The 19,873-nt window shown below is 44.4% G+C and overlaps 1 protein-coding gene across 5 annotated transcripts in view; it reads left to right on the forward strand.

The window, feature by feature from the left end:
* The window catches only part of LOC145361714 (carnitine O-palmitoyltransferase 1, liver isoform-like), a 107,641-nt gene that overhangs the window by 28,030 nt on the left and 59,738 nt on the right, over nucleotides 1-19,873 (forward strand). For all 5 annotated transcript variants that reach the window (XM_080217633.1, XM_080217634.1, XM_080217635.1 and 2 more), the window contains exons 2-4: nucleotides 11,308-11,469; nucleotides 13,956-14,095; nucleotides 18,430-18,601. In XM_080217633.1, coding sequence (XP_080073759.1) covers nucleotides 11,329-11,469; nucleotides 13,956-14,095; nucleotides 18,430-18,601 — 453 coding nt within the window. In that variant the 5' untranslated portion in view covers nucleotides 11,308-11,328. The remainder of the gene's footprint in view (nucleotides 1-11,307; nucleotides 11,470-13,955; nucleotides 14,096-18,429; nucleotides 18,602-19,873) is intronic.

Consider the following 19,873-nt stretch of genomic DNA (forward strand, 5'->3'; position numbering starts at 1 on the left):
TATTTAATTATATGTAGGTTGAGGCATTAATTTGGGCTTTGCTTGAGCACAGAGAATCACTTATTGAAACTGGGGTTTAAAGTTTATTTATTAATGTCACAAGTAGGCTTATATTAACACTGCAATAAAATTACTGTGAAAATCCCCTAGTCGCTACACTCAGGTGTCTGTTCGGGTACTCTAAGGGAGAATTTAGCACCTAACCAGTGCGTCTTTTGGACTGTGGGGAAAAAAAAAATCAGAGCGCCAGGAGGAAACCCACACAGATGCAGGGAGAACATGCAGACTTTGCACAGACAGTGACCCAAGCCAGGAATTGAACCTAGGCCCTATGAGACAGCATTGCTAATAACCTCTGTGCCACCGTGCTACATGGTTGAGTTCCGAGGTGTATGTTCTATAAATAAATATAGGACTGAATAAAGATTCATTCCCATAGCGTCCTTCACCACTGCCTTCCTGGAATATGGGATCTTTGACATCCACTTGAAATACAAATGTAGGTCCCTTACAGACCAAAACAGAAAAATTTATAATAGAAAACAAGGAAATGGGAGAGTAATTAAACAACGATTTTAGTTGTGTCTTCACGGAGGAAGATGCAGTTAACTTCCCATAAATGCTATGGAACCAAGGGTCTAGTGAGAAGGAGAAACTGAAAGAAATTAGCAATGCGTTTAAAAAAAAGTGCTGGAGAAATTAGAAGGACTGAAAGCCAATAAATCCTCAGGGCCTGTTATTCTACATCCCAGTGTACTAAAGAAATTAGTGGATGCGTTGGTTGTGCCCACCCAAAATTCTGAAACAGTCCCAACAGATTGGAGGATGACAAATGTGGCCCACACGTGGAATATTGCATGCTGTTTGGTTTCTTTACCTAAGAAAAGATATGCTTGCCATAGTTGGGGTGCTGTAAAAGGTTCACCAAACTGATTCCTGGGATGATAGGATTGTCATACGTGAAGGGATTGGATCATTAGGCCTGTGTTCACTGGAGTTTAGAAGAATGAGGGGGATCTCATTGAAACATAAAATTCTGACAGGGTTGGACAGACTGGATGTAGGGATAATGTTTCCACAGAGGGTGGTGAGTGTCTGGAACAAGCTGCCAGAGGTAGTAGTTGGTGGTGAGTGTCTGGAACAAGCTGCCAGAGGTAGTGGATAGTTGCATGGGTACGATGGGTATAGAGGGATATGGGCCAAATGCGAGCAATTGGAATTACCTTTGGGTTTAAAAAAAAAGGGCCTTTTTCCATGCTGTAAACCTCTATGACTCTTATGACTCTGGCTGGGAGAGGGGGAGAGTCACAGTCTCAAGATTTGTTTCCTCCCACTCCAAAGCTGTGCAGGTTAGGTTGATTGGCCATGCTAAATTTTCCCTTAGTGTCAGGGGAATTAGGGTAAATATCTGGGATTATTGGGATAGGGCCTAGGTGGGATTGTTGTCGGTTCAGGCTCATTGGCCTGAATGACCTCCTTCTGCACTATAGGTCATTTAGAACTGAGGTGCATCTTCACTCAGGTGGTGAACCTATGAAATTCTCTATCACAGAAAGCTGTGGTGGCCAAGTCACTGAATACATTTAAGAAGGAAATACACTTATAGGGGGAAATTTTACTGTCTCACCCACCACAGGAATTATAGTAGGCAGGACACAGACCATGCAGAAATCGCTTGACCTTTGGGTGGCATGGCGGCACAGTGGTTAGCACTGCCGCCTCACAGTGCCAGGGACCCAGATTCGATTCCCGGCTTGGGTCACTGTCTGTGCGGAGTTTGCACATTCTCCCTGTGTCTGCGTGGGTTTCCTCCAGGTGCTCCGGTTTCCTCCCACAGTCCAAAGATGTGCGAGTTAGATGAATTGGCCATGTTAAACTGCTCCTTAGTGTCAGGGGGACTAGCTAGGGTAAATGAATGGAGTTGTAGGGATAGGGCCTAGGTGGGACTGTGTTCGCTGCAGACTCGATGGGCCGAATGACCTCCTTCTGAACTGGATTCTATGATTCTATGACCTCAGATGCGATTTTCTGACTTTGGGGTGAGCGCGGCTGGAAAAGATTTCAAGGCATAAGGGAGTTAAGATGGAGGATCAACATGATCATATTAACCGGCGGAGTAGGCTCGAAAGGCCAAATGGCCTATTACTCCTTCTGTTTTTAATGTCTTTGTGAGAGGGTAGACTGGTTGGAGGGGTTAAGTGTAATGGCTGATTCGAAGGAATGGCAACACCAAATGTGCAGCACCCTCTCAGTGTTCCACTGAAGTTTCAAAAAACAAAGAACAATACAGCACAGGAAACAGGCCCTTCGGCCCACCAAGCCTGCGCTGCTCATTGGTCCAACTAGACCAGCTTAGATTTCAGCTTAGCCTTTTGTGCTCTGGATTGGGACTTGAAGCCACAACTCAAGTAAGGAGTGAAATGTTTCTGCGTGCACTCAAATCTGTAGTGGGGGTCCCTCATTCAGAGACAAGCTTGGGTGCTATTAAACCAATCTGACATGATTCGATTGATATGGAAATGTTTGTGTGCTGATGAGGGAGGACATTGGAAGAACATTCCCTTTCATAAAGGTAAATATACACATGTAAAGATTGGGGTCAGTGATGAGACACTCAGTGTTTCGAAAGCATACAATAACCTTATTTTGCAGTAGCTGGCCTGGTCATGTTAAAACATTGGGATAATTAACGAGGTACACTTCACTTGTGGCTTTTGTTGAAGTCAAGCCAAGGACAAGGCGTGCCTTTCCAAAATAGAGACTGATAGATATTTTGAGTTACAGGCAGCTATGGTTTATAATTTAACCAGCGCGACAGCAGTTTGCCAGCACTCTGATACAACAAATTTATTGAAGCCGTGTGTAGGTCATGTGACTGACATAAATGTTGAATATTAATCCTGAAAGATTAGGCCTGACAATTAAGTTGTTGGTAAAGTTATTTTCCTATACCCAGTTGTTGGTATTGGCTATTGCAGTAACTGTTTTTCTGTCATTTTTGATTCTAGGAATGTACATTTCTGGCTACTCGCAGTGATAAATAGGTTATCATTGCAAAAGTTATTTTTCCCTCTTTCCCAAGTATTTTGTATTTAAAAGAATTAACAACAAGCAAGGAGACCGAAAGGATTAGAGAGAGTGGTGACGTGTATAGGGAAGCTGCAATAGATTATTGTCATGGTGCAGAACCTAACTGGACTCTAATAATTAAGCTCTTTTAATACAGAAGTTATTTATTTAAAGTTTATTAGCGTCACAAGTAGGCTTACATTAACACTGCAATGAAGTTACTGTGAAAATCCTCAAGTCACACTCCAGCAGCGCCTGTCCGGGTACACTGAGGGAGAATTTATCATGACTAATGCACCTAACCAGCACGTGTCTTTTTGGACTGTGAGCAGAAACCAAAGCACCCGGAGAAAACCCACGCAGAAAAAGGGAGAACACAGTGACCCAAGCTGGGAATTGAACCCAGGTTCCTGATACTGTGTAGACTTCTGCAAGGTTAGTTAAACAAACCCTTTTTCAGATCTGTCCCACTCAGCTGGGGATAAGGTTATAATGTAGCTGATTAAATACACTACTGACTCGTGATAAAGTGAAATAGTGTTTTCAGCAGCTACCTGATGATTTAATTTTACTATATGAAGCCATATAGACTAAAGGGTTCCAGTTCAGTTTCTGGCTGATGTAGCCAGGGGAGGGAAAGGTCTTGAATCCCATTGTGACCCCCTCACAGTCAGATAGAAGGCTCACTTGTCCTGTCCAGGGTTGTGAAGCAAAACCTACAGATTATCATAATCTTGATGCACATGGATTTTCCTTGTGATAATTGAAATTGAGGATTAATTGATTTGCATTGTTTGAAGTGTTCTTTCTTGCGGGAGCAGATTGCTTGCCTGATTTCCAGTGGATGTTAAGTTGTTTTTTTAATTACATGCCGGTACGGGCGGCACGGTGACACAGTGGTTAGCACTGCTGCCTCACAACTCCAGGGACCCGGGTTCGATTCCCGGCCTCAGGTCACTGTGTGGAGACTGCATGTTCTCCCCGTGTCTGCATGGGTTTCCTCCTGGTGCTCCGGTTTCCTCCCACAATCTGAAAGACGTGCTGGTTAGATGCATTGACCCGAAAAGGCGCCGGAGTGTGGCAACTAGGGGAAATTCACAGTAACTTCATTGCAGTGTTAATGTAAGCCTTACTTGTGACTATTAAATAAACTTTTACTTTACTTTTTACTTAACTTCAGATCTTATTAATGGAATGTGTAACATCAAGGCCAAAGGCAGAGGTTAGAGTAATTGGCAAGGAAATTTGCACTTGAAAGATCACTGCATGCGCATGATACTATTTCACATTGTCCTGTACACTCCTGTTGTAGCAACATCTCCTGCAGCATCCACCCGTAATTGTAAGGTCTCCTTCAGTGTAGCCCTGTTGTACAGTCTTCCTCAATACGCCCCATTATATACAGTCTCGCTCGGCACACCCGTGTTGGGCAGTCTCGCTCGGCACACCCGTGTTGGGCAGTCTCGCTCGGCACACCCGTGTTGGGCAGTCTCGCTCGGCACACCCGTGTTGGGCAGTCTCGCTCGGCACACCCGTGTTGGGCAGTCTCGCTCGGCACACCCGTGTTGGGCAGTCTCGCTCGGCACACCCGTGTTGGGCAGTCTCGCTCGGCACACCTGTTTTGGAAGGTATACTGTTTGTCTGATTAGTAGAATCCAAATGAACTGAGGTATGGAAAGCAAACAAATATTTGAAAATTCCATGAAAATGGAAATATTTCTGTCGTTAGGAGTGTCTATCTCCAAACTGGGTGGTCTTGTGGACAATAACACTTGCTGACCTAACCAGTGTGGGTCAGGATGCTACTTTTAAATAATGCTTTGGGTAAGCATTCTCCAAGGCGGCCTTCACGACACACGACAGCGCAGAGTCGCTGAACAGAGACTGATAGCCAAGTTCCGCACACATGAGGACAGTCTCAACAGGGATCTTGGGTTCATGTCGCACTATCTGTAACCCCCGTGACTTGCCTGGGTTTGCAAAACCTCACTTACTGTACTGTCTGGAGACAATACACATCTCTTTAAACTGTGATCAGTGCTCCTTCCACTCACATTATCAGCCACTTCAGGTCTTGAACAGCAGGTTAGGTGTAAGGATTCGCATTCTAATCAGTAATCTCTAAACTGTCTGTGCTTTATATGCTCTGTCTGAGGCCAGAACTCTCCATTCACCTGACGAAGGGACTAACCCGAAAGCTTGTGAGTATATTATCAAATAAATAGGTTGGACTAAAACCTGGTGTTGTCAGACTTTTCACTTTTAAATAAATCAGGGCTTTGGTGAGATGTCAAAACAGTAGTGAGTATGCTTGAATCATAGCTAAGAGAAAACTTTTTAAATGTGATCTCTATTTAAGTTGAATCACTGCTAAATTTGGATTTATTTTCCAAGTCAACTAATACTTTCAAATAACAGGAAGCAACTTTCTGTCAGGAGTCTAGAGAAAACAGGACACGCTTAGCTGTTAGGCAGTGTCTGTGGAAAAAGGAAAGTAGATTTAATGGTTCAGCTGTGTGGCCTTTTGTCTGAACTGCAACACGCTCAGCTCAGAAAGAGGGGCTGAACGTAACGAAGGCTGCAATTCTCCGACCTCGCACACGACTGGGTTCCTGCTGCTGTGAACAGTGAGTTGACTGAGTGCCAAATTCTCTATTCTCACTGGTTGCAGTGGCGGGGAGAACGAGATCGGAGAACCTCATTTCTGGGCGGCACGGTCTCACGGCACCAGAGTCCCAGGTTCGAATCCTGGCTTGGGTCACTGTCTGTGTGGAGTTTGCACATTCTCCCTGTGTCTGTGTGGGTTTCCTCTGGGTGCTCCGGTTTCCTCCCACAGTCCAAAGAAATGCAGGTTAGGTGGATTGGCCATGTTAAATTGATTGCCCCTTTGTGTCAGGGGGATTAGCTAGGGTAAATGCATGGGGTTATGGGGAAAGGACCTGGGTGGGATTATGGTAGGTGCAGACTCAATGGGTTGAATGGCCTCCCATTTCACTGTAGGATTCCATGATTCTATGAATCCAGGCCAGAGAATAGGCAGTGAGGACCATAGGAAAAAATGATCTTGTACACACGTAAAAACATGATCTGTAAAGTGATTATGTGGACAAGATATTCCGAAAGGAAAGAATTGATGATGATTGGTGCAAAGGAGAGGAATGAAATTAAGTATATTTTGAGACAGCAGAAATAAAATCATAGAATCATAGAACCCTACAGTGCAGAAAGAGGCCATTCGGCCTATCGAGTCTGCACCGACCACAATCCCACCTAGGCCCTACCCCCATATCCCTACCCATTTACCCACTAATCCCTCTAACCTATGCATCTCAGGACACTAAGAGGCAATTTTTTTAGCATAGGCAATCAACCTAACCCGCACATCTTTGAATTGTGGGAGGAAACCGGAGCACCCGGAGGAAACCCACTCAGGCACGAGGAGAATGTGCAAACTCCATACAGACAGTGACCCGTGCCGGCAATCGAACCCAGATCCCTGGAGCTGTGAAGCAGCAGTGCCAACCACTGTGACACCATGAATGGTTGCAGCAGAATAGTAGAATGGGAGAGTAACAGGGAAAAAGCTCCAGTGCCACATTATTGTGGTGGATATTTAAAGTCAGTCGCAGGGAAGTAGACCACCTTTCTGGCTTTGTCCCAATCCGGGATCCCATCCTAAACAGCATCCCACTACCTCCTATTCCTGGAGATGCTGGTGCACCCACCTCAAGTTACCAGCTAGCTGAGACAGAAATGGGAGTGGTGGTTAAGCCCTGACGTTGCGGGGGGAGTTTAAGGATATTATTAAATTAGAAAGAGTGCAAAGATTTATTAGAATGCTACCGGGACTTGATGGATTGAGTTACAAGGAGAGGCTGGATAGACTGGGACTTTTTTCGTTGGAGCGTAGGGGGCTTAGGGGTGATCTTATAGACGTCTATAAAATAATGAAGGGCACAGATCAGCTGGATAGTCAATATCTTTTCCCAAAGGTAGGGGAGTCTAAAACTAGAGGGCATAGGTTTAAGGTGAGAGGGGAGAGATACCAAAGGATCCAGAGGGGCAATTTTTTTCAATGTGGTGAGTGTCTGGAACGAGCTGCAGAGGTAGTCGGAGAGGCGGGTACAATTTTGTCTTTTAAAAAGCATTTAGACAGTTACACGGGTAAGGTGGGCATATAGGGATATAGACCAAAGGCAGGCAGTTGGGACTAGCTTAGAGGTTTAAAAAAAAGGGAGGCGTGGGCAAGTTGGCTGAAAGGCCTGTTTCCATGCTGTAAACCTCTGACGTTTTGATTCTAATTCGATAATCTGTTCAGAGGACTGCAAAGTGCCAAATGAGGTGCTGTTTCTTGAGCTTGCGCCGTGCTTCATTGCAATGGTGTAGGAGGTCAGAGTTGGGTTGGGTAATTAAAGTGGCAAGCACCTGACAGAAGTCTGTTCCCTCCATTGGGTGTGGATAATTACTGGAAAACTATACTGCTGATAGTCCACAAATGATTTTCTTTTGTGCACAGAATACAATATACTGGATAGGATAACAGCACAGAAACAGGGTGGCACCTGTACACTTTTATAGAACTAATTGATTTTATAGCTGTAATCTAATCTTTGCATAATTGTCTGTGGAATGTACTACTGTGGAGGCTTGGCCATGTGGGTGTTATCTAGGCAGCTGCCAAGCTACATTGCACCACACGAGATGTTAATGAAGTGTTGAGGGGGGGTGGAAATTGTATGAGCTTCCTCCTTGAGATGATTTCACATTTTCTGATTACATTCCTGTTTCTAATCCTTAGTTACTCAAGCACTTTGTTAACCAAGGTGGTAGTAGGACTTTGCGCTGAATTAGCTGAACGATTGCCTGAATCTCTCATCACAAACCACCCCCCCCAACCCCCAGTCGCGTCTAACACAAACAATATATATACCACATGAGTGTAATGTTCACCTTTCCCTCCCAGCATCCTTGTTACGCCTCCCAACGAGATTATGAATGTATGCTCCATTGTTTATAGATTTGTACTATACATCTTGTACTCAGTTGAGTCCAACCTTTCCAACTGCCACAAAAAAGAAACTTGTTTTTCCATCTCCCTGGTCTGAAAGCTGCAATTAAACTGATTGGAGCGCCATTCCCTGCCGGATGTCATTTATACGTGCACCATTAATCATATGTGCCCTGCCCAATGCAGATCCGGTCCTAGGATTATTTTCTTCTGTGAGTCTCTGTCTGGTGCCAATCTTCTTATTTTCTAACAATTTTCTTCAGTCTTCCTTCCTCATTTTTTTGAATACAACTCTCCCTTCCTCATTCTCCTCGACTCTTCCTGCCATTTTGTCTCTTAGTTTGTTTAAAGCGTGCGCTATCCAGTCTCTCTGCCGTTTCCTAATTACGTTCAGAGGATGTCTTTCTTTGTCCATCCTGCTCAGCTTCATCATTTGTTGCTTTTTCTCTCCATCTTTTCCTTTCCATTGACTTCAAACCCAGAGCGGCACAGTGGTTAGCACTGCTGCCTCACAGTGCCAGGGACCTGCGTTCAATTCCCAGCTTGGATCACTGTCTGTGTGGAGTCTGCATGTGCTCACTATGTCTGTGTGGGTTTCCTGTGGGTGCTCCAGTTTTCTCCCATAGTCCGAAAGACGTGCTGGTTAGGTTGTATTGGACGTGCTACATTCTCCCTCAGTGTATCCAGAATGTGGCAACTAGTGGATTTTCATAGTGACTTCATTGCAGTGTTAATGTAAGCCTACTTGTGACATTAATAAATCAACTTTAAACTTCAAAGCTATTGAGCTTTTCAGTACAGCTATTCAGTACTTGCAGATGGAAGTACTTGCAACAAAGAAATTAGAACAAGGATTTGAAATGGGAAAGGCTAGTGAGAAGGGAGAGAGTTGGTAACTGGAAAGGTGAACAGGCAACTCAAGAAGCAACTTGTAAAGGATTGATTTGGGACGGTGGTATTGTATGCATGAGACCTGGACCTTACAGAACAAGGAAGCTGACTTGCTAAATAGCTTTAAAATTTCTATACTGTAGGCCATTATTTTGGTTGCATGTCTGTTTAATGTCAAACAAGCTAACTGTTAACTTTTGAAATGTGAGAGTTTTTGTTGCCACTTGCAACGAACTGCAGAAAGAGGACGTGAAACAACTTCTCAATATAGAGAATGGTCCTTGGATTGGCATTGTAATCAGACCTAAAGTTTAAAGTTTATTATTGTCACAAGTAGGCTTACATTAAGACTATAATGAAGTCACTGTGAAAATGCCCTTGTTGCCACACTCCTGTTAGGGCACACTGAGGGAAAATTTAGCGTGGCCCATCCACAGTCTTTCGGACTATGGGAGGAAACCCATGCAGACACGGAGAGAAGGTGCAGATTCCACACAGACAGTGACCCGAGCTGGGAATCGACACCGGGAGCTTGGCGCTGAGAGGCAGCAGTGTTAACCATGTACGGACATGCCGCCACTACCAATGCCGGTGGCTCTTCCCCAGTGAAGGGAAACGTTACTCGACTCTGCTGCCATGCCACTCCACCTGAAACATTATTAACTGTTTTGTTTAGCACTTTGCCTCTGACATTTTCGGTTTTGTTTCAGATTTGCAGCATCTGTAATATTTAACTTTATTGTCCACACTTGGATGGCCTACAACCATCCTCCTCACCCCTAATCTGTAACCTTTCGCACATCTGCTGCTGTGTGAGATGGGTGTACCTGAAGCTCTCGCTGGTTTTGGAATGTATCCAGAGTTTTTTTATGGGGGACAGGGTGCGGTGAGAACATCCATGTTTAAAATTATAGAGAGTCTGCAAAAAGAGGTTTTGAGAAGTCAACTGTGAACCTGAGCGGAGAGTTAATATTGTCACTGCCTGATTTTCCCATGCCTTTACTTTTTCTGAAATAGGTTGGTTATTTGTTGCACTGTTCACAGGGCAGCAAATAACAAAATAAATTCCCTTTGTTGCACTGTGAACAGTGCAGCGAGGGAACTGAAACAGATTTTGAATCAATGAGGTAAAACGAATCGGGGCTATGTGAAAAGTTATTAGTCACAAGTAGGCTAACAAAAACACTGCAATGAAGTAATTGTGAAAATCTCCTAGTTGCCACACTCTGGCGCCTGCTTGGGTACACTGAGGGAGAGTTTAGCAATGGCCACTTCATCTAACCTGCACATCTTTGGAGCGTGGGAGGAAACCAGAGCACCCGGAGGAAACCCACGCAGGCACAGGGAGAACGTGCAAACTCCACACAGACAGTGACCCAAGCCGGGAATTGAACCTGGGTCTCTGGTGCTGTGAGGCAGCAGTGCTACAGGGTAGAAAGAGGTAATTAGAATAGGAGGAAGTTCCTCGTGTAAGCACCGGCATAGATGAAGACTAATTACCCTGTTTCTACGCATCATTAGAGTCTGCGTGTTTCTGTAGTTGCTGCTGATTTTCCAGCGCTGCTTTTGATTAAGTTGCCTATTTGAAAGAACATTGTTAGTTGTCAATGTGGGGGGAAAATTGCTTGTTTGAGCAAAAAAAAAGTTTCAAAAGTAATTGGATGAATACTGACACAGGTGAAACTATGGTCAAATCGTGGAATTGAATTAAATTGAATTGCTTTATCATTGTCACATGTATTAGTATATAGTGAAAAGTATTGTTTCTTGCACGCTGTACAGACAAAGCTTACTGTACGTAGAGAAGGAAAGGAGAGAGTGCAGAACATAGTGTTATAGTCACAGCTAGGGTGTAGAGAAAGATCAGCTTAAAATGAGGTAAGTCCGTTCAAAAATCTGATGGCAGCAAAGCAGAAGCTGTTCTTGGGACCAGCTCATTGCACTGGGTTTGTGCTGAAACCTGCAATGGTAGTTTGCCTAAGCCAGGGTAGAGTTAAAGATCAGGATAGCCAATGAGTTTAAACCAAGGTTTTATCTCACCAGATGCAATTTTTCAAGTCACCTTGAACTTTGGCTAAGATAAAGTGCTGGATCAGATCTGGGAGCGGGTGCAATGCCTCATCCTGTTAGCTTGGATCTTGTCTGATTGAGCCCAAGATGGGATGCATAACGTCTCGTCTTGTCAGCCTGGGTCTGTTTGTCACTCGTGGGGACCGTGATTGGTCTTAACTTGAATTGGTTGTTTTGATTAGAATTACACATTGCCAAGTACCAATTAAAAAAAGAGATGATATCAATCAGCATATGTAATGGTAGCATCTCCCATTCTTGTGTTGCAGGTGGTAGTGTAACAGGAGAACATGGCAGAGGCTCACCAGGCCGTTGCGTTTCAGTTCACAGTCACCCCAGAGGGCATCGACCTCCGGCTCAGCCACAATGCGTTGAAAGAGATCTACCTCTCGGGCATCAGGGCCTGGAAGAAAAAATGCATCCGAATCAAGGTGATTCCATTCAAGATCAAGTTTACCCACAGATTGAACCCTCTGCTTATAAGTAAAGGAGGAACAAGAATTTTAAACAATATCAATTAGTGAGGAATGGAGGAGAGAACTGGCTATGGTTAATTGAGTAAATAAACTCAAAGGTTTGGAGGTAGGAGAACATTGGGATTCATTTGAAGAAACGATTCAAAAGGTTCAAGAAAAATACATTCCATTGAAAAAAAAGGCTTAGCCAGAAAGTCCCATCTGTGGCTCCCTTTGGAAGTTAAGGCTCGTATTAGGTTAAAAGAAGAGGTTTACATTGATTTTTAATTTTATTTTTAAATGTCTTTCATGGTTGTGGGCATTGGTGGCTCAGCCAGCATTTATTACTCATCTGTAATTGCCCTTGAGAAGATGGTGGTGACCCATCTTCTTGAACCACTGCAGTCTTTGTGATGTAGCTATACCCACATGGTAACACCATTGCTGAATCCCCCATTGTCAACAGCCTGGGGATAAAGCCTGCTTGTTTGGTGCCATCCTAAACATTCACTCCCTGTTAGGGAGGGGAGTAAAAAGTCTGACAACACCAGGTTTTAGTCCAAACGATTTATTTGATAATAGACTCACAAGCTTTCGAGGTTTCCCTCTCCGTCAGGTGAATGGAGAGTTCTGGCCTCAGACAGAGCATATAAAGCACAGACAGTTTAGAGATTACTGATTAGAATGTGAATCCTTACACCTAACCTGCTGTTCAAGACCTGAAGTGGCTGACAATGTGAGTGGAAGGAGCACTGATCACAGGTTACATCTGCTGTCCTTGTCCATCTAGGTTGTAAAGATCAAGTTTAGAGAGAGCTGTCAAAGAAACCTCTGAATTGCTGCGTTGCATCTGGTACACACTGCTGTGTGTTGATGGAGGGAATGAATGATGTGGTGGGATAGGTGCCAGTCAAGTGGACTTTGTTTCCAGGATGTTGTGCGGGGGAGTCAGCAATAGCAATGCCAATGAATGTCAAAGGGAGATGATTGGATTCTATCTTGTAGGAGATTGTCATTGCCTGGCACTTGTTACTTGATACTCAAATGTTACCTGCCACTAAACAGACCAAGCCCAAATGTTGCCCAAGTCTTTTGGCTTAAGGATGTGGACTGCTTCAATATCTTAGGAGTCACGAATATTATGTAGTCACCTGTGAACATGCCCAATTCTGACCTTATGATGCTGAAGGGAAGATCATTAATGGAGCAGTTGAAGATGGTTGGGCCTGGAACAACACTGAGGAACTCCAGCAGTGATGCCCTAGAACTGAGATGACAGACCTCCAACAACCACAAACATCATGACTCCAATCAGTGGAGAGTTTCCTCCAATTCCTATTGACTGCAGTGTTGCCAGGGCTCCTCGATACCACACTCAGTCAAATGCTGGCCCAAATCCTGACATCTCTGCTCTCCCAAATCCCAGCTCCCCGCTCCCTGGTCCTGCTCCTCAGCTTACCGTCCCTTGGCTCACAAGCCTTGACTCTCTGGTCCCCCTGCTCTTCAGCCCACCGGCTCCCACTCCTCGGCTCCCAGGCTCCTCCCTCTTGGTTCTCTGAAACTTTGAGACCGGCTCCCTGGCCCTCACTGCTCAGCTCCTGAGGCCCTGCTCCTTGGTTTTCCAGGTCCTCAACTCATGGCAGCTGGTGTTGATTGCTCCTCCTGCAATTACAGATAGGCTCAAGTGGGAAAAGAGGCATTCAGCAGCAAACATGGGTGAGAAATGCAATTGGAGGAGCAGATCCATGCAGAATCTTTCATCAAACCTACCTGTTCAACTGGCATTTTGAAACTGGGCTGTGGGGCCCGTGGGCTATATGTTGCCCAAACCTGTTTTTAAACATTGAGAAATAAAAGGTTCATTACACATTATATGTAATGTTGGAGAAATGTATAAGGTGCTTCTTTTCATCCGTTATAAGATGTTGATGTGTAACATGTAGCCTAACAAGAGCTCATGTATAGAAAGGGGCAAGCTTCCCTGTTTACAAGCATAGTCATTAGCACTGATGCCTCAAAGGGCTAGGGAGCTGGATTCGATTCCCGGCTCGGGTCACCGTCTGTGCAGAATCTGCATGTCCTCCCTGTGTCTGCTTGAGTTTCCTCCCACAGTCCAAAAGGCGTGCAGGTTAGGGTGCATTGAGGGAGAATTTAGCATGGTCAATGTAACCCAGTAAAAAGTCTGACAACACCAGGTTTAAGTCCAACCGATTTATTTGATAGGATACTCACTCAAATAAATTGGTTGGACTTAAACCTGGTGTTGTCAGACTTTTTACTGTGTTTACCCCAGTCCAACGCCGGCATAGCCACACAATGTAACCCAAACAGGCGCCAGAAACGTCATTGCAGTGTTAATGTAAGCCTACTTGTGACTAGAAAGTAAACTTGTACTTAAAAGTAATTTTATTTTGATTGAAGTCAAAGTGTTAAAATTGAGTTTTGCTTTCTCCTCTTTGCAGAACAACTTTGCGAGCGGTGTGTACCCTGCTAGTCCATCCAGCTGGCTCTTTGTGGTATTAACTGTTGTAGGTACCATGTATACAAGAGTCGATCCTTCAATGGGAATGATAGCCAAGCTTAAGGACCACCTTCCTCTAAGGTGAGAAATTATCAGTGACCAGTGAGACTGTGCCAGGATATGGATTCAGTCTTCTCATGAAAGATTGGAGTTTGCTGAGGATTGGCCTCCAGTGTTCCTTGGTTTATAAGTAAAACAAACATCTCCCTGTGACCCAGTTATGAGATTTTTTGAGAACAGATATTCACTATCCTTTTCCAGTCTGCCAAACCCATATAAACATGGGAGTACATCTGAATCATGTCAAACAGAATATGGGGCATTTTTAGCACTCGTGTACTAAACAAATCTCAGTGCCTTGGGACACTTTGCAACACTGGTAGTACTATATAAATGAAAGTTGTTGCTAAATGCTATTACTGCACTAAAACACTCAATGTGGGAACAAGAAAACCCCATGAAAGTTCAGGTGTAGTAGAAACTGGACACCAAGAATGCTTCAGACAATATCTATCATGACCTCTCAATATGCCGTGAACTTGAATGTTAAACAAAAGTGGCATGGTTAGCACTGCTGCCTCACAGCTCCAAGGACCTAGTTCAATTCCCAGCTTGGGAATTCCCAGCTTGCACATTCTCCTTGTGTCTGTATGGGTTTCCTCTGGGTGCTCCGGTTTCCTCCCACACTCCAAATATGTGTGTGTCAGGTGCAGTGGCCATGCTAAATTGCCCCTTAGTGTCCCAGGATGCGTAGGTTAGAGGGATTAATGGGGTAAATATGTGGGGTTATGGGGATAGGGCCTGGGTGGGATTGTTGTCAGTGTAGACTCGATGAGCCGAATGGCCTCTTTCTGCAGTGTAGGGTTTCTATGTTTCTAAAAGGGTGTTTTACCACTATGTATCTTACTGAAACTTGATGAAAACATTTTTAAAAATTAGTAAAACATAAATTTAAATTTTGACATACATATACTGAACTGGGCAAATCAACAGCTGTGATCAGGCAGGAGTGGCACGGTGCCACAATGGTCAGCACTGCTGCCTCACAGCGCCAGGGACCCAGGTTCAATTCCAGCCTCGAGTAATTGTCCGTGTGAAGTGTCTGCATTGGTTTCCTCCTGGTGCTGCAGCTTCCTCCACAGATGTGCAGGTCAGGTAGATTGGCCAAGCTGAATTGTTCCTTTAATGTCAGTGGGATTAGCAGGTTAAATACATGGGGTTATGGGGATTGGGCCTGGACGGGATTGTTGTTGGTGCAGGTCCGCGAGGGGTTGAATGGCCTCCTTCTGCACTGTAGGGATTCTGGGATTCTATAATTCTGTGTGCAGTGTGAGTGGTATGAAACCAAGGTAAGGATGTGGCAATAGCACCTTGTCTGTGTGTGTGTTTATAACATATTGAAATGTCCAAAGGTGCTTTCACAGAATGTTATCAAACAATGTTAGGCCACACAATGAAATATCAGGACAGGGGAGAGGTGGCGTGAGGAGAAGGGAGTAGAGAGGCAGAGACGTCTGGGGAGGAAAATCCAGAGCTTAGTGCCCTGGCAGCCAAAGGCATGACCACTGTTGGCGAGGCAGAGGAAATAAACATTGTTCAAAATGCCCGAGTTTGAGGAGGGCAGATTTATTAGTAACACGGGAGGTCTTGTGGCGCAGTGGGGTTAGCATCCCTGCCTCTCAGCCAGAAGCTCTGGGTTCGAGTCACAACCCAGGACTTGATGGCTGAGGAAGGTGCGTTCATTACAGATTGAGTCTGACAATCTGAACGTCCACGTCAGCTACTGGTGATAAAAGCAGGAGAGACTTCTGATTGGTCATGCCTAAAGTGGCACCCCTCAAGTTATAAGCCTCTGGCGACAGACTAGCGACCTGTTCTAGAAATTACTAGCTATGGAAACAGATGGAAGTCTGCCATAGCGTACCACTAAATGCATGAAGAGAATTGGAAGATATACTAGAAGACTGAAGGAGGTTACAGAGATTGAATATGCTATACTATAGACAGCTCTTAAGAGACACATTAGAAACTTAAGCATGCTCACACTACACACTTGATCTTGTGGCTAAGAGATGGTATAGGGTGAAATTAGAAAAGAGAAAAAAAGTAAAGTTTTTTTTATTAGTCACATGCAAGGTTCATATTAACACTGCAATGAAGTTACTATGAAAATCCCTTAGTCGCCATGTTCCAGCGCCTGTTCGGGTCAATGCACCTAACCAGCATGTCTTTCAGAATGTGGGAGGAAACCGGAGCACCTGGAAGAAACCCACACAGACATGGGGAGAGTATGCAAACTTCACACAGACAGTGATCCAAGGCCGGGAATCGATCCTGAGTCCCTGGCACTGTGAGGCAGCAGCACTAACCACTGTGCCACCGGGAGACCCTAGAAAGTAACCATGAATCAATGTCCTGTACTTTGGCTCAGTGGCAGCGTCTGTACAAATGTGTATCACCTTTTGTTATTCCTCTGTCCTGTTACGTACATTTTCCTGTATAAAATTTCATCTGCCACTGTTCTGTCCACTTAAATATTTCATTCCATCATTCCAAAGCTTTCTACCTATGATTTTGCTACCCCTCCTAGTTTATGATGTGAAAATTTGCCAACTTTGCATTGAGTTTCCACATTTATTCATTTATCTATTTATGTAAAGTTAACAATCCCAGCGCTGGGCTCCAAGGCATCCCTTAATATGTCACTTCCCCCGACTTGGAAGGAACCTTTTTGACAAGTACTTGTACGCTACCCTACCACCAATTTCTTCCCCTCTCCTGAGATATGCTCTGAATTTGACTGGTGGTCTAGTGTGGATCTTTGTCAAAGGCCTTTTGGAAGACAGATGCACTCACTACAGAGAGCTACTCAGTAATCCACACCACATCCTGACCAGGCAAAAATCTTTGCAAATGGCAAACTTCAGTGCGAGCCAGTCAGTTACTCATTACAAAAGCAACAGGGACCAAAAGGGTTTGTTTTAATCTAATCTGCCATTCAGGAAACTGATAGGATTGGACGTAAGACTTGTTTTACACCCCACCTGAGATTACTGTCCATTGAAGTAGTGAACCAGCAGTTTCATGACCACTTCTAAGCTTTAATTGTCAATATTTATTTTTTCCTGAATTCAAGCTCTCAAACTGCCATGATAAAATTTGAATTCCTATTTTGTGGATTACTGGTCCAGGTCTCTGGACTACCAATGGGGAGGCAATGGCCTTGGTGGTATTATCGCTAGACTATGAATCCGGAAACTCAGCTAATGTTCTGGGGACCCAAGTTCGAAACTTGCCACAGCAGATAACAGAATTTGAATTTGAATATCTGGAATTAAGAATGATAACCATGAAACCATTTTCAATTGTCGGAAAAGGCCATCCAGTTCACTAATATCCTTTAGGGAAGGAAATCTGCCATGCTTACCCAGTCTGGCCTACATGTGACTCCAGAACCATAGCAATGTGGTTGACTCTCAACTGCCCTCTGAGGGTAACTGGATCGGCAATAAATTCTGGCCAACCAGCACTGCCCATGTCCCATGAATGAATAAAAAAAATTATGACTCTGCTATACTCTGAAGATCCCTTGATATTGTTTGGAGAATAATTCTGGTATCCTGGGCGGCACAGTGGTTAGCACTGCTGCCTCACAGCGCCAGGGACCTGGTTCAATTCCCAGCTTGGGTCACTGTCTGTGTGGAGTGTGCACATTCTCCCCATGTCTGCGTGGGTTTCCTCCAGATGCTATAGTTTCCCCATACAGTCTGAAAGGCATGCTGGTTGGATGGATTGGCCATGCTAAATTCTCCCTCAGTATACCCGAACAGATGCTGGAGCATGGTGACAAGGGGATTTACACAGTAACTTCATTGCAGTGTTGTAATCCTGATTGTGACACTTATAAAGTTTAAAACTCCTGGCCATAGAATCACTAAAGTGCAGAAGGAGGCCATTCAGCCCATCAAGTCTGCACTGACCACAGTCCCACCCAGATCCTATTCCCATAATCCCACATATTTACTGTTAATCCCCACTTATTAGGGTCAATTTAGTATGGCCAATCAACCTGACCTGTACGTCTTTTGGACTGTGGGAGGAAATTGGAGCACCCAGAGGAAACCCACGCAAACATGGAGAGAGCTTGTCAAGTCCACAGAGGCAGTGACCCGAGGCCAGAATTGAGGCAGCAGTGTTAACCACTCTCCGCCTTTTAACTGATCCGTCAAAGATGGATGAATTGTTTGTGAGAGGTTGTAGTACACATGTTAGCTATTGCGCTTACCTTCAAAACAACAGTGACTACATTTCTAAAGCTTTTCATTGGCTTCGTAGTACATTGGAATTCCCCGAAAATTCTTTAATTTCCTTATTTTACAGCTACACTTTAACATACTTTTGTTTGTCTCTTACAGAAGATACTTGTCACATCAGGGTCAAAGTCTGGTCAGTGCACTGCTGTTTGCAACTGGGCTGTGGCTGGCACTGATTTTTGTGATGCGTCAGATCCTCAAAGCCCTGCTCTCCTATCACGGCTGGATGTTTGAAGAACATGGCAAGGTGTCCACTACCACCAAAGTCTGGTTTGTAAGTGCTGTAGCATCATGAGTCTCCTGCTAAAAATGTAATTCTTCCCCTTGTATGTCTCCATACCTACTCTTGTGAAACTGCTTGCTCAGTATACAGTTCCACTGGCATCTCTGGCGCCTTGTCCAAATGGCCAGGGGTGAGCAGTATCGTGAACTGACATTGTCGTATCACCCATGGTTGAATACCAATGAGAATAGATAATTTAGCCCCTCAAGCCTGTTCTACTATTTAATGAGATCATGATTGATCTGTGACTGAACTCCATATTCCTATATTGTTCCATAGCTTTAATATCTTTGAATCATAGAATTCCCTACAGTGCAGAAGGAGGCCATTCGGCCCATCAAGTCTGCACCAACAACAATCCCAACTATCCTCATAACCCCACGTATTTATCCTGCTAATCCCTCTGACACTGAGGGGCAATTTAACATGGCCAATCAACCTAACCTACACATCTTTGGACACTAAGAGACAACTCAGTTTGGCCAATACACCTAACCTACACATCTTTGGCCATGCCAAATTGCCTCTTCGTGTCCAATCTGCCTGACCCGCACATCTTTGGAGTGTGGGAGGAAACCGGAGCACCCGGAGGAAACCCACGCAGACACAGGGAGAACGTGCAGACTCCACACAGACAGTGACCCAAGGCTGGAATTGAACCTGGGTCTCTGGCACTGTGAGGCAGCAGTGCTGCCACTGTGCTGCGAGGAGAAAATACAATCAATCTCAGATTGACAGATTTTTGTTTCAATTCCCATATTTACAACTAATAATTTATTTGGCTTCAATTGACACTTGTGGCAGAGAGTTTCCAAGCTTTTGCCATTTTGTGTGTAGAATTGTTTCCGAAATTCACCCCTGGGAGGTCTGACTCTAATTTTAAATTTGTCTCCATTCCTAGACACTCTAACCAATGGAAATTGTTTCTTTCTGCCTACTTTTCGTCTTTTGAAAACTTTGATCAAATTGCCCCTTAACCTTCCAATTCCAATTAGAGTCAGTATAATCAAATTTGTCTATTCTTTCCTTGCAATTTAGCACAAAGGAAGATGGTTATGGTTATTGGAGATCATTAATCTCCATCCCAGGCCATGAATGTAGGAGTGGGTCGGGGTCGTGCCTGAGCCCCAACCATCTTCAACTGCTTCAACAGTGATGTGGAGCTGCTGGGTGGGCACAGTAAGAAGTCTCACAATACCAGGTTAAAGTCCAACAGTTTTATTTGAAATCACCAGCTTTCAGAGCGCTGCTCCTTCATCAGGT

The sequence above is a fragment of the Carcharhinus amblyrhynchos genome, chromosome 35 (assembly GCF_965287045.1).
Source record: "Carcharhinus amblyrhynchos chromosome 35, sCarAmb.v2.hapA, whole genome shotgun sequence".
Lineage (NCBI taxonomy): Eukaryota > Metazoa > Chordata > Chondrichthyes > Carcharhiniformes > Carcharhinidae > Carcharhinus > Carcharhinus amblyrhynchos.